This window comes from Tenrec ecaudatus, chromosome 3 (genome assembly GCF_050624435.1).
Source record: "Tenrec ecaudatus isolate mTenEca1 chromosome 3, mTenEca1.hap1, whole genome shotgun sequence".
In the NCBI taxonomy this organism is placed as follows: Eukaryota; Metazoa; Chordata; class Mammalia; order Afrosoricida; family Tenrecidae; genus Tenrec; species Tenrec ecaudatus.
This window is the reverse complement of record NC_134532.1, coordinates 1,843,043-1,855,979: the sequence shown is the minus strand read 5'-3', so window position 1 is coordinate 1,855,979 and position 12,937 is coordinate 1,843,043. Positions and strand designations below refer to the sequence as shown.

The 12,937-nt window shown below is 40.5% G+C and overlaps 1 protein-coding gene across 6 annotated transcripts in view; it reads right to left on the bottom strand.

Moving 5' to 3' along the window:
• Nucleotides 1-12,937, bottom strand: part of GUCY1A1 (guanylate cyclase 1 soluble subunit alpha 1) — a 75,872-nt gene that overhangs the window by 16,401 nt on the left and 46,534 nt on the right. For all 6 annotated transcript variants that reach the window (XM_075543630.1, XM_075543625.1, XM_075543624.1 and 3 more), the window contains exons 4-7: nucleotides 10,902-10,960; nucleotides 8,337-9,046; nucleotides 5,972-6,457; nucleotides 2,516-2,659 (exon numbers count right to left, since the gene is read on the bottom strand). In XM_075543630.1, coding sequence (XP_075399745.1) covers nucleotides 2,516-2,659; nucleotides 5,972-6,457; nucleotides 8,337-9,046; nucleotides 10,902-10,960 — 1,399 coding nt within the window. The remainder of the gene's footprint in view (nucleotides 1-2,515; nucleotides 2,660-5,971; nucleotides 6,458-8,336; nucleotides 9,047-10,901; nucleotides 10,961-12,937) is intronic.

Here is a 12,937-nt window from a genome sequence, read left to right as displayed (position 1 = left end):
CTGTATATACTCGAGTATAAGCCAACCCGAATATCAGTCAAGGCATCTAATTTGACCACCAAAACTGCATTAAAAATGTGCTTTAAAAACTCAACTTAGACTTGAGTATATGGTAATTCTTCTATCTGCTAAATCTAAAACTGCATTTCTTCTAACAAAAGTAGTACCACTAACTAATACCCTAATCTAAATATATATACATATTAATTACAAAAACACAGTTAACACTGGTCTTAATATAAATATTCATCCCCAGAGAGAGAGCTAGAGAGAGACAGACAGCGAGACAGAGACATACATTCATCATTCTATTATTCTACTTTTGGGGAAAAATGAAAAACCAATGATAGAAACTAAGTATATAATAGTCAAATGCTGGGGTGGTTGTAAAATGTAAGACACAACCTCTTCATATTAAGCCGTGGAATCAAATTCCACTGCTTTGTGGGCAGCTTCCACCTGCCTTGGTGGATAAAATGAAGCAGTGTCATGGCATGTCTTTCGAGGCTTGGCCCTAAAAGAACATCCTGCTTCCACTCATCTTTCATCTTTAAGAGGTCCAACTTCTCCGGGGTTGGTACCTTTGGAAAAGCCACGTGGAAGCACTTGGGCTGCCAGTCCTTGCCAACACAACCCGTCAGTTATTGCCACCGAAGGACAAGACCTAGTGCAGAGCTCATGTCAGCGTAGCCTCTTTATCCCTTGCAGTGTCTCAGCCACAGCTCTTCTGTTACCTCAACCATTAAGGCTTCCCAACAGGGCTCCCAGACATTTTAGAGCAGAGAATAAACTTTTCTGCCATGACCTGCTCGAGTTACTAATGCATGCAATCCATAGCATAATGAAACGTTTGTAGTTTCAAATCACTTCGGTTTAAAGAGGTGTGTTAAGTGGCAATCAATAACTAGGGCAACTATAACCTAGGCAATAGGTTGGGATGGCTTAGGTATACGTTTTTGCTTAAGCTAAAAGGAAGGCAAGATTAAACCTGTAAATATCATCATTTAAGTTTTCTTTCTTCTCTATAGGTTTTACTATCTGCAGAATGGAATTCTCTATTACTTCCAAAATCCATTTCTGGAGGTCATTGTTTGAGGATCCTTGTATGAGAATTAAAAAGATTCACCACCAGTGGGTCTAATATATGAAGGAAATCTTCACACGTTCTATTAGTTTAAACCAAGGCCCAAAACATTAATTTTCTGTTTCTCCTCTTCAATGAGGCATTATTCCATTATCTGGAATAATGCAGGCATATGCAGACATGTTGGAATGGAATACAACTTGGGAAATATGAGTGGGTCAGTAACCAGCCTCTATCCCAGTGCCAACCGCTCTCATCCAGGAGTTAGAAAACTATAAATCACATTTTCCCAACTCTATTGAATACTCTGAATGCATTTAGGTTCTGTCCATCATGGGGACTTGTATGAGTTAGTTAGTTTATTGTGCCAACCTTGCCAATAAACACATGTGGGATTAATTGAAAGGCAGAGGGATAAATGGCCCCGTGAGCCTCGCCTTTCCAGTTCTGGGGCCTCTTGCTTTGTGATGGTCACACCAGGGTGCAGCTGCCTAATCAGTTCCCTGCTTCAGCTTGCAAGGCTGACTTCCTGCAAGACATCCCCAAGGAGAAGCCACATGGACCTACCCCGATGCAACCCTGGGTGCTGAGACCCCTGACAGTGCTGAGATGCTTGTACATTCCCTGACTCAGCTTTCCTCCTGCAGCTGGCCTCATCGTGTCTGTTTTGTGAGATGGAGGAGGATTTTGTGGATTGATGTTGGACATAAGGGTTAGTGGGTTAACGTTGGACTTGTGGGCTTGGGCAGCACTGGGTTGGGATGTTTTCTTGATTTACACTTACCCTTTATATAAAACTCTCTCTTATACATCAGTTTCTGTGGATTTGTTTCTCAAAAGTACCCAGACTAACACACAGGATTCAGCAATAACTGCATTTATTTTCTTTCCATATGAATATACCTCCATAGAAGTCATTGGCTTATGTATAATATGCTTAACAGAGAGCCCAGTTTTTTAAGTCACTCATTTTATGAATGTCATTATAGAGGTTTTGCATTAATTTGGGGATTCAAATGATATTGTGTACAGTATTTAGTTTAGTTTTGCTTTGTTCAAAGTCAGCAGTATAGGCAATAGCTTTCTGAAAGCAATAGACTCCTGGTTGTGGCTGCAGTAGTAGAGTTCTGTAGAAGAAGACAGTGAGTGTGAAATGTGTCTTAAAGGGCATTTTCTAAATTGAAAGCCTAGCTGATAGTTGACTTGTTCAGCCCTCTCATGTACAATGTGAGTCTTTCCATTCCCTGGAATGAATGCATTCCTGCTTCAACCAGTTAGAAAAGAGGTTTCTCTTTGTGATCACACTCTGACTTGTTCCCTAAGTAACTAGTAACCCACCAGTCGTTCCCTAAGTAACTAGTAACCCACCACTCGTTCCCTAAGTAACTAATAATGATGCCAATAGGATTTCTTGAAAAAGATGTGTCTTACCTTAATAGGTTCTCCATGGGGGGACATGACTTCATCGGAGAGCTCCATCATCTTCAGGGCCATCAGTGCTATCTGAACAGCATGGGTGTCACTTTCTTTGTGCAATCCTCCAGCCACACAGTATGCATCACCTATGGTCTCCACCTACACACAGCATGTTGACCATATTATAAAACTTGGTAATAGTCACATCATCAGTCGTACAGCAGAATGTTTAGGCCCTATGGCAAATAAGGTTAAATAAAGTCCTTCAGAGAAAGCTTTCTTTACATTGTATGTAGGGGAATCTAAGTACTCAGGAAATTCAAAAGATCTGGACCCCTTATGCCAGGCACTGAACTGAGAAGCAGCGTGGCCCAAGAAGGTGAACACAATACCAGGTGACTTCCACTTCCAGGCTTACCTCTCACTCATCACAGTACTTGATCTCTGTTTTCCCCTCGAACATGGAAAATTGTATTATCAGAAACAAATAACATATTTTAGATTTATAATAATTTTTTAAATGAAAGTCATTTGCTGACTTTACATGCTCTTTAGAAAAAACATATGAAGGCAGTGTAAAAAAACCAATGGACAGATGAAAGCAAAGATAATGGTATTTTTTCACAAGCCTTTTGAAGCCCTCTCCTACAGTGTTGTATGAAGTCATTACTCAATAAATATCATATGACTATTATAATAATGTACAATGTAAAACTGACACATTAATAACCTAATGAATTTCTTTTTTTTTAAATCATTTCATTGGGGGCTCGTACAACTCATCACAGTTCATACATACATCCATATGTCAAGCACATTTGTACATTTGCTGCCAACATCATTTTCAAAACATTTTCTTTCTACTTGAGCCCTTGGAATCTGCTCCTCATTTTTCCCCTCCCTTCCTGATTCTCCCTCCCTCACTCTCAAACCCCCAGAATAATTTATAAATTATTCTTATTTTGTCATGTCTTACACAAGTCCGATGTCTCCCTTCACCCACTTTTCTGTTGTCCATCTCCTAAGGAGGAGGTTATATGTAGATCATTGTTATCAGTTTATCTCTCTCCCACCTTTCCTTTACCCTCTTGGTATCTCTACTCTCAGTGTTGGTGCTGAGGGGTTTATCTGTCCTGGATTCCCTGTGTTTCCAGTTCCTATCTGTACCAGTGTACATCCTCTGGTCTAGCCAGATTTGTAAGGTAGAATTGGGATCGTGATAGTGGGAGTGGGAGGGGGAAGGAAGTATTAAAGAACTAAAGGAAAGTTGTACGTTTCATCAGTGCTATACTGCACCCTGACTGACTCGTCTCCTCCTTGTGACCCTTCTGTAAGGAGATATCCAGTTTCCTACAGATGGGCTTTGAGTCCTCACTCCACACTCCCCCTCATTCACAATGATATGATTTTTTGTTCTTTGATGCCTGATAACTGATCCTATTGACACCTTATGATCACACAGGCTGGTGTGCTTTTTCGATGTGGGCTTTGTTACTTCTCAGCTAGATGGCGGCTTGTTTATCTTCAAGCCTTTAAGACCCCAGACGCTATAACTTTTGGTAGCCGGGCACCGTCAGCTTTCTTCACCACATTTGCTTATGCGTTTGATTTGTCTTCAGCAATCATGTCGGGAAAGTGAGCATCATGGAATGCCAGTTTAATAGACAAAGTGTTCTTGCATTGAGGGAGTACTTGAGTAGAGGCCCAATGTCCATCTGCTACCTTAAAACTAAATCTATAAATATGTACATAGATCTTGTTCCCCATTGTCATATATAAGTATATTTACATAAGTACATGCCCATATTTATATCTCTATAAATGCCCTTTGCCTTCCAGTTCTTTCCTCTATTTCCTTTTACTTTCCTCTTGTCCCACTATCATGCTCAACCTTCATTTGGGTTTCAGTAATTCCTCTCGGTTACATTGCCTTGATCAAGCCCTACAAAGCCTCCTACACCCCCCTCGCCATCTATTTTAGATCACTTGTTGTTCCCTTGTCCCTAGGTTTGTTAAAATCTCCTTCCTTTCCTCTGTCTCCCCCTCTCCCATGTCCCCCCCGGAACCATCAGTCCTGTTGTTTTATCCTCCAGCTTGTTTATCCCGCCTATCTTATCTAGATAGACCTGCAGAGATAATAATATGCACAAAAAACAAGACGGAGCAAAACCAAGCAACAAAACAACAACAACGATATTCCTGCTCAGAGCAGCCAAAGTGCAGAGAGGACCCTATAAATCATTAGCACACTTCTAATCGTAAGCTGCAGGCAGAAGAGAACAGCTCTTTTACACGAGTGATATCATTAAAAGGAGCTGGTGAGTGAGTTTTTCACTCCCAGCAACCCGGTGGAGCAGCATATAACTCCTCCATTAGATGTCTTCAACTGTAATTTTTCCAGGTGCGACCACCAGGTGTTTCTCCCGTGGAACTTACTATGGACAGCTCCTAACCAAATCCTTCACGCCGCACCACTAGCGCTCCTGTTAATGTTAAACAAATAACGAGATGGGCCGTCACTGTTTATTCTTAGTGACTGGAATGATGCTAGCACGCTGGTGGATAACATTATCTACTACAACCCTCAGAGCAACTTTATTTGTAAGGATTATAAGGTATAATGTATATTAGTCTTGCAGACATATTCTGTGGGAAGATAATTATGTTCTCTGTTTCAGGAGCGATGAAATTATTTCACCTTTTGAAAAGCAATACGGTATAGAGAACATAATCTGAAAATGGATCTCTTATGTAAATGTGTCTGCCTTTGATTTCTCTACAGTAATGCCTTAAGCAGGTGATTATGGCATGGGGCTGGGGAGGTGTTACCTGGTTAGGCACCGCGTTAAACAATTTAAAGACGGTTTCTATGATCCTCGGGTCACTTTTACAAATACCAAGGTTAATTTTCTCTGAATAGCTTTCATTATCTTAGGCTTAATATTTCAATTGACTAGGAGCCCTGGAGGAATTCTGTTTGCATAGTGGTTATGTAATGGCTGCCAACCACAAGGTCAGCAGTTCAAAACCCCCAGCCACTCCATGGGAGAAAAAAAATGAGGCTTTCTATTTCTATAAAAATTTATCAGTTTGGAAACCCACAGGGCGCATTTTACTCTATCTTGTGGGCTTGCTATGAGTTGGAATCAACTCAATCAACTCAGTGAGTTTGTTTATTCTTTGAGATTATTTCAATGTAGGTCTCACAATGAAATGTCAAATCTATTTGACTTTTGAGCTTTATTTTTTCGTATGTCCTACACTCCACCCTCCTCTCAGTCTAAAATTTCTCCACGAGCCTTTCATGCAAGTTATCTCTGTTTCTGAGCAGATTTAGAGCTATTTCTGGCCTGAGAACACGGCACTAATGCACAATACCTGGGCCCATGGACACCCCTGTAGAGAAAACCTTCCATTTGCACTGTAACAGAGGCCCTCAGGAAAGCAGTCCTTGGCTGGCTCCTTCCCTACCTTGTAGACATCCAGCTCTCCGCACTGCTGGTCAAAGCGGGTGTAGAGTTCATTGAGCATTGTGATGACCTGCAGGGGTGAGCACTGGGAGCAGATGGCCGTGAAGCCCACGATGTCTGAGAACAGCATGGTGACATCGTTGAACTTCTTTGCGTGAACAACTTGTCCTTGCCACAACTGCTGTGCCACTTCACTGGGAAAGATAGAGCATAGAAGATCTACTGTCTTCTTCTTCTCCTCCTCCAGGGCTTGGTGGGCTTGCTCCAGGGTGGCCTTGAGCTTCCCCAGCCTTTTCTTCAGACCGTCTTGAGCTCGGGCTTGCTCACCTATCAAGACCACATCCCGCAGGGCGTTATGAATTGGGATGTCTGAAAGGTAGAGTCCTCGCCCTGTGAAATCCTCTAGTCTGTCCACACAGGGTGACCCCAAGAACAAGAGAGCACTGGATTCAACAATGTAGATCATTTGGCCCTTGAGATCCATAACCTGTGAAGCAAAAGAGAAGCTACTGCTATGGTTTACTCAGGTTTATCCGACACCTCCCTGAGACAAACGTAGAGGCAGTATATATTGTGATAACCCGTTCGGTTTTAAGCTTTACCTCATCAACCTTCTGAAAAAGAACGATATGCTTTGGTAAAGTTTCAATTTGTTGAGATTTAAATGAATGGAATACGATCTACATCAAAATCATGATTTGCAACGAATAAGACAAAAAAAGATCTCAAGGCTTTTTCACTAAGCAGCATGCTAATGCTTTGTTATTGTATTTTTGTAGTCTTATGGAAATGTAATGCTTCTTTGGGGGAAAAATATTCTCTTATCTTAGCATGTTTCCTCCCACTTCCCCTCTGTGTTTTCCCTGAGTTTTTTGTTTCAACTGGCAAATAAGGAGGTTTAAAAGCCTTTGGATATTAGATTTTTCTTCTAAATTTTTTCTGTCAGAAGCCCATCCCCACCCCACCTCTGAGCTATCATTTTGAAACTCATTATTTTGCCAGACACTAAACTGAGCTAACTGGATCTCAGATAGTCTGAGAGGTAATTTCCCTATTTTAACTTAGTCGTATGCATTTAATCAACTCAGCTCCAGTAATACAAACAAAAGAGAGACAAGGCAGCCAGCAGAAAGGATTGTATCAAGGGGTCCTTCGGAGAGGTGTAATTAATATTCTCAAACCCAGGTTGTTTCCTTGCCTGAGTGTGCACACATGATGAATGTATTGTACACATGTGTTCACTGCAACTGAAGGTCAATGCAAAGAAAAGATCCTTTAATGCCGACTGATTCCAAAGGTACAACACAATGGAATGCCATGGAACACTCTGAAAGAGTGAACAGGATTTACATTTGATGACACAGAAGGCTGTCCAAAATCATTGGCTTGTAAAACACAATAAAGTTTTAAAATAGTATTTTTGCTTGTTTTAAACAAAGATTTAGAAGCTGTTGTTGGACTGAGGGTTCAGTTTAACTCACAGTGACCCCATGTCAACAGAAAAATGCACCCCTCGGGCCTACACCATCCTCTCAGCTGCTGGGCCTGAGCCCATTGCTGCAGCCACTAAGGGCTTCCTCTTTTTTGCTGCATGTTCGCTTCTTCCACTTTACCAAGCACACCGTCCTTTCAAATATAGCCCCTGTTTTATATGTTGCCATTATTATCTTTTAATATTGGCTTTGGGGGGGGGAGTAAGATTTTTTAATGAGGAATAAACCAAATTAAAGCTGTTTTCATAATTGGGAAAGGAGTGTTTCTCCTGGGACTTTGTGTGTTTAAAGATATGTGTATTACGAGAGGTTCAATTAGCTTCGTTTGCACTAGCAATTACAATTCAGTAAACTTTATTTTCTGAGACCGACAGCTACAAAGCTGTGTGATGTATCAGATCATGTTTGTTTTTTCTTGACAGTAGGTAGCCATTAATTTTTTTTTAATTTTATTTTCCAATTTCTAATAAATAATGACTAAAAAGTTAATTGTGTGGCTTTATGTTAAAAACGTGAGATCTTTTTGTGTATTGTAAAATAATATTCTTAACATTCCAAATTAAATCATGTATTTGATAATTAATCATCTTTTACATGTTTATTTAACAAAATTAATTATAAAAGACTCTAAATATTTTTGTAAGTTGGACTATGTTCAATAAATATTTGGTAAACCAAGGTATTAAGTATAAAGAAAACGAATGCAAAAATTATTTTTAGAAATGTATTGCAGTCTTAAAATTATTATACAGGTGTTAGATGTAAATGTTTTATCTAGAGCATTTGAAGTCAAGCAAGAAATTCTCGGTCATTGTTTCCAGTCCTTGGATATGAAAACTAAAATTCTAAAATGGTAATAGATCTTCTCCTTACCCTCGAAGATTTCTTCACGGACTTGTCCCATCTCCTCACTCGTACAACAAACTGCATATTCAGCATAGTCATGATTCCGCTAAATGTTTGGTTGATTTTGGGAGTAAGGATTTCAAAGTATTCTTCAAAATTAGGCTTGCCTTGGTAATCTCTCCTGCTCATCAGTCTCCGAATGCCATTGCCAAACTGTAGAATCGCCATGTCTTTGTCGCACATGAAATGGAACGGAAATGTCTTACAGAAGAGGGATGTGGGAATCACCAGAGAGGACTGGGGTTTGCCTGGGGACAAGGATGGCTTGATGCTTTTGACGTGAACAGAGTAGGACAAATAGGGCTGCATAACGAACTCACTGCAATCGTTGTGCAAGCGGGAAGGGATGGAGGACACGTCCACTTCCGTTTCGTACAATGTGTGTGCAGCTGCCTTAATAATGCCGGGAAGAATCATGGACGTGGTTTTCTTTGGGAAGAAGTAGTAAACATGTAAGGAATTGTGATCTTTATCCAGGCATAGAATGGAGACGTCCTCATAGCGACCGCTCTTCTCTGCCTCTTGACAGTGGATGCTCTGCTTCAGAAGGGTGCTAAAGCTGTTTAAAAAATCTTTCAGGCTTCCTCCGACCACCCTGAGGACATGCTCATCTTCCTCATACCGTATTTTGAAAAGCTCTTCGCCGAGAGATTCTCTGATGGCCTCCACGGGCATACCTGAAAACACATAACACGTGGCCGTGTATCAAACGCGTCATCTAGTTTTAGTTGAGTTGTGCTAATATTTACTAATTTTCACATGGTCTCCTTTGTTGATTTAGTGACCTTTATATCTGGTAATAAGTAAATCAATCAAGAAATAGATAGATAAATAAATAAATAGATAGATAAATAAATAAGAAAGATTCCTAACGGTGCGGTGCGTAAGAGCCTGGCTGCTAACTGAAAACTCAGATGCTCAGACCCAACAGCCACTCAGCAAGAGGCAGATTTGGTAGCCATGGAAACCAAGGGGGCAGTTCCACTCGATCCTGTAGGCTTATTCTTCAGACGTGACTCCGCAGCAGCCAGTTTGTATCTGATAACCCGAATTTCAACCAAAATTGTATGTTTTTCGGTGTACGAAATCTAGGATTCTTCAGGGAGCTTGGGGAGAAATTGGGAGGGAATAACAGTGAGTACAAGAAAAAGAAAAGGTCCTAAATCTGATTGTGGTGATGATTGTACAACTCTTCTTGATCTGATTGGCATATTGAGTTGTATGACATGTAGATTCTGTGCCAATAAAGCTCCACACAATTCAGTATCTATATTCAGGTATTCTACACAGATTAACTTAAAAAACTCTTGTTGAACTAAAAACCCCAAATCAGGCAGATTTTTTTAAAAAGGTAAATTAATATGCTATATAACATTTTAATATCCTTTATACTTACCTTTCCAATTCTAGGACCAAGTCTGTTTCAGAAATAAAGTTCTCCTAGCTCTCTGTGAATAATAAAACACGTACTTTCTTAAAGGGGTACTCGCCCCATTGGACATCCAGGAAGGGTAAGAATTAACCACCTAGGTTAATTTAAAATCGCTTATCTTGAAAGTCAGTTTTGTCACTTTTCTCTAGATAAGGTTATAAAGTGATGTTTGGGGACAGGAGGTTGTTGGCAGTTATACAGTGTGTGCTTGTGTGCAAAACAGCGTTCTTGTTTAATACTTTCTGAATAGAAAGTGGCTTGGAATGTACTACAGTGAACACTGTGAGAAGCAGAATTTGTTGTGGCTGCTTTTTTTCCAGATTTTGAAAATTGTCTGCAATTGACAGGGTGCAGTCTTAGCACTGGTATCATTTTTTTCTGGAAAATATATTATTACTTGAGTATTTGTTTCCTTTATCCAAAAGGTTCCCACCTGATGTAGGTTCCACCTTTTGCAAGTTGTACTGTTTATACTTTAGAGTCTCCTTCTCTGCCTCCCTGACTCCCTGACTTTGACGTACCACAGTTTTCTCATCTGCAACACAGGAGAGGCAAAATCCACTCATGGTAGCACTGCTATGATGTGTGAGATCATATCCCAGGACGCAGTCAAAATGCTAGCTATTATTAGCCTCTCAAAATTTCGTACTTTTAGAAAGCTTTAATCTCTGGGTCCGTGATTTTTAATCTCAGGGTCAAACTTTCAAAAGGACAATGTCACAAAGCCACAAAGCTGTTCTTTACCAAATTCATCACTACTACGAGAGCTGCCAATGTGTGAGATTGGTCGCAATTTAGAAAAGAAGTCTTGACTCCTACTCTGCTGAACAGAATTTCTCATACATAAGTGACGATAACTTGTAGTTAAGTTCCAGGTCATACCCTGCCCAGGCCTGTGAGTCAGCTTTGCATCCCACCTCGGCTACCTCTCAGCCGATACTCAAACAGAAATATACAGTGTGAAAAACAGCCATCACTTATGCTAACCCAACACGTAATCTCGAACACTTCTCATGGCGAGTAGCCAATAAATAAGTAGGAGTGTTCTGAGAGAACACATTCGTTCTACGCGTAGAGAATATACTTCCCAATTCCATTACCTGTTGCAGTTGCTTGATCTGCAATGATATTTTCAAAGTCTTCTCTTTCCGACAAGCTCCTGGAAAGATGTCAATATCATGAATTATAGACTGACAAATGAAAGCTCACATTTCAGATTCAAACACCCAGAAATGCTGATGAAAAGTAATTTCATTGACCTTCTTTTGTCGAGTCAGATATTGACTCTCAAGATTTGCTGGAAAGAAGCAGTGACATGGACAATGTAGAAGCAATGCTGACAATTCTACAAGATTGAAGATGCAGAGGGTCCCATCCATCGTCCCCCCCACCCCACCCATCATTTTTATGAAGCATATTTGACTTGTCATTATCTTTACATATAAAGCAGCCTGCGCTGGCAGGATGCCAGGGTTGTGAAATATCCAAGAAGGTGAAAGTGATAAACTGTCCTAGAGTTTTTATGATAACCCAACCCAGAAAGAAGAAAAAGGAACATACAGATCGATCTTACTATTGTCACTATTGTTTCCTCCTAAAGAAAAGCTTTCTTTGACTATCCAACTATCACATGTTAAACTTGTATCCTGTATAGGGTCCAGTGATTTAGTGATCAAAGTTGTAATACTTCTTTCAATGGCTGGACTGGTTTCTATTGCAGTCTAACTGACCCTTCCTATGGTGATCCCAAATGTGTCCAAGTAGACCTGTGCTCCACAGAACTTTCAGCAGCTGATTTCAGGAGGGGATCACCAGACTTTTCTTCAGGAATACCTCTGGATTGACCCTAAATCCAACCTTTCGGTTGGCAGCCGAATACCTTACCTGTTTGTCTCACGCAGGAACTCTGCTGTAATCCGGTTGTGGTGAGACCAAGGCACGGATTTAGACGCAGAGCTTTCCCACGGGGTTTACTCGACTACCATCTTTACAAGAGCAGACTGCCCAGTCAATCTTTGGTCCCTGGGTGAATCACACCACTCATTTTGGGGAGGCTAGCAACTAAGTGCTTAACCATTTGACTCACCAGGTGGGTGATATAACGGCACGCATGTGAACGATATAAAAATTCAAATCAAACCCCCGTCTTTGAATTTCTAATTCATAGGGAACCTATAGAGCAAGGTAGAACTATCCCACAGGGTTTCCAATTCTGTAAACCTCTGCAGAACTAGACGGCCACATCTTTCGCTCCTGGAGAGGTTAGTAGCTTCGGACTGGCGATCTTCTGAGAGCAGCCATGCACTTTACCATGACACCGGCATTTCTAGGTGATCTCAACCTAACAATGTATTAATTCATGACTTCTTAATTATTTCTCATAGTGAAAACCAGACAACTCCCAAAGCACATTAAAAGATCGCCAAGGTTCTATCTGTATTGACAGGCAGACAGCTGAACTGTTCAACAGATTTCAATAAAAGCTAATGAGCACTTTTTAGAAGGAATACTGCTTTGAGAAAGAAAGCCAACGTATCTGCTTTCCCCACAAAGGGATGTTACGTGTAATTATTTAAAGTACTGCATAGAATTTTTAAAATCTATGTTGGCTACGGATCACAATGCATTGTAGTTGCTTTGAACTCGAGACCCTCAGTGATTGTTGTATACTTATACTGTGCTATACTGATCTATCTTTAGAGTTGCTTCTTTTCTCATTTAAGTAACTTTTTAAAAAAAACTTCTACATAAATATGTTATTAAAGAAAACACCTCCTAGCTCTCCGGCCTCATCATAGGAAATGTAAGCAAAGTTTTGCTAGTCCAACAGCCCACAATGCTTTTCCCAGTTAAATCCCTACCTTGACCTTCACAAAGAAGAAGGAGGAATAAGCGCATGCTCGTGCACCTGCCTGATCACAGGAAAATACCCTAAGCAGAAGTTCTCTGGCCAACTAACCTAGAGAAATACCAGTCATACTCTACATACTACATTCCTTTATTTATAAATAAGTGAATGGATGAATACGGAGGTGTGGCTTTAAGGACAGTGGTGTATTATACTGGTTTTCTAGTTTTCAGCACTAGGACATGCGCAGTACTTGGCAAACTTACCTAGTAGGAATGTCGGCTGACT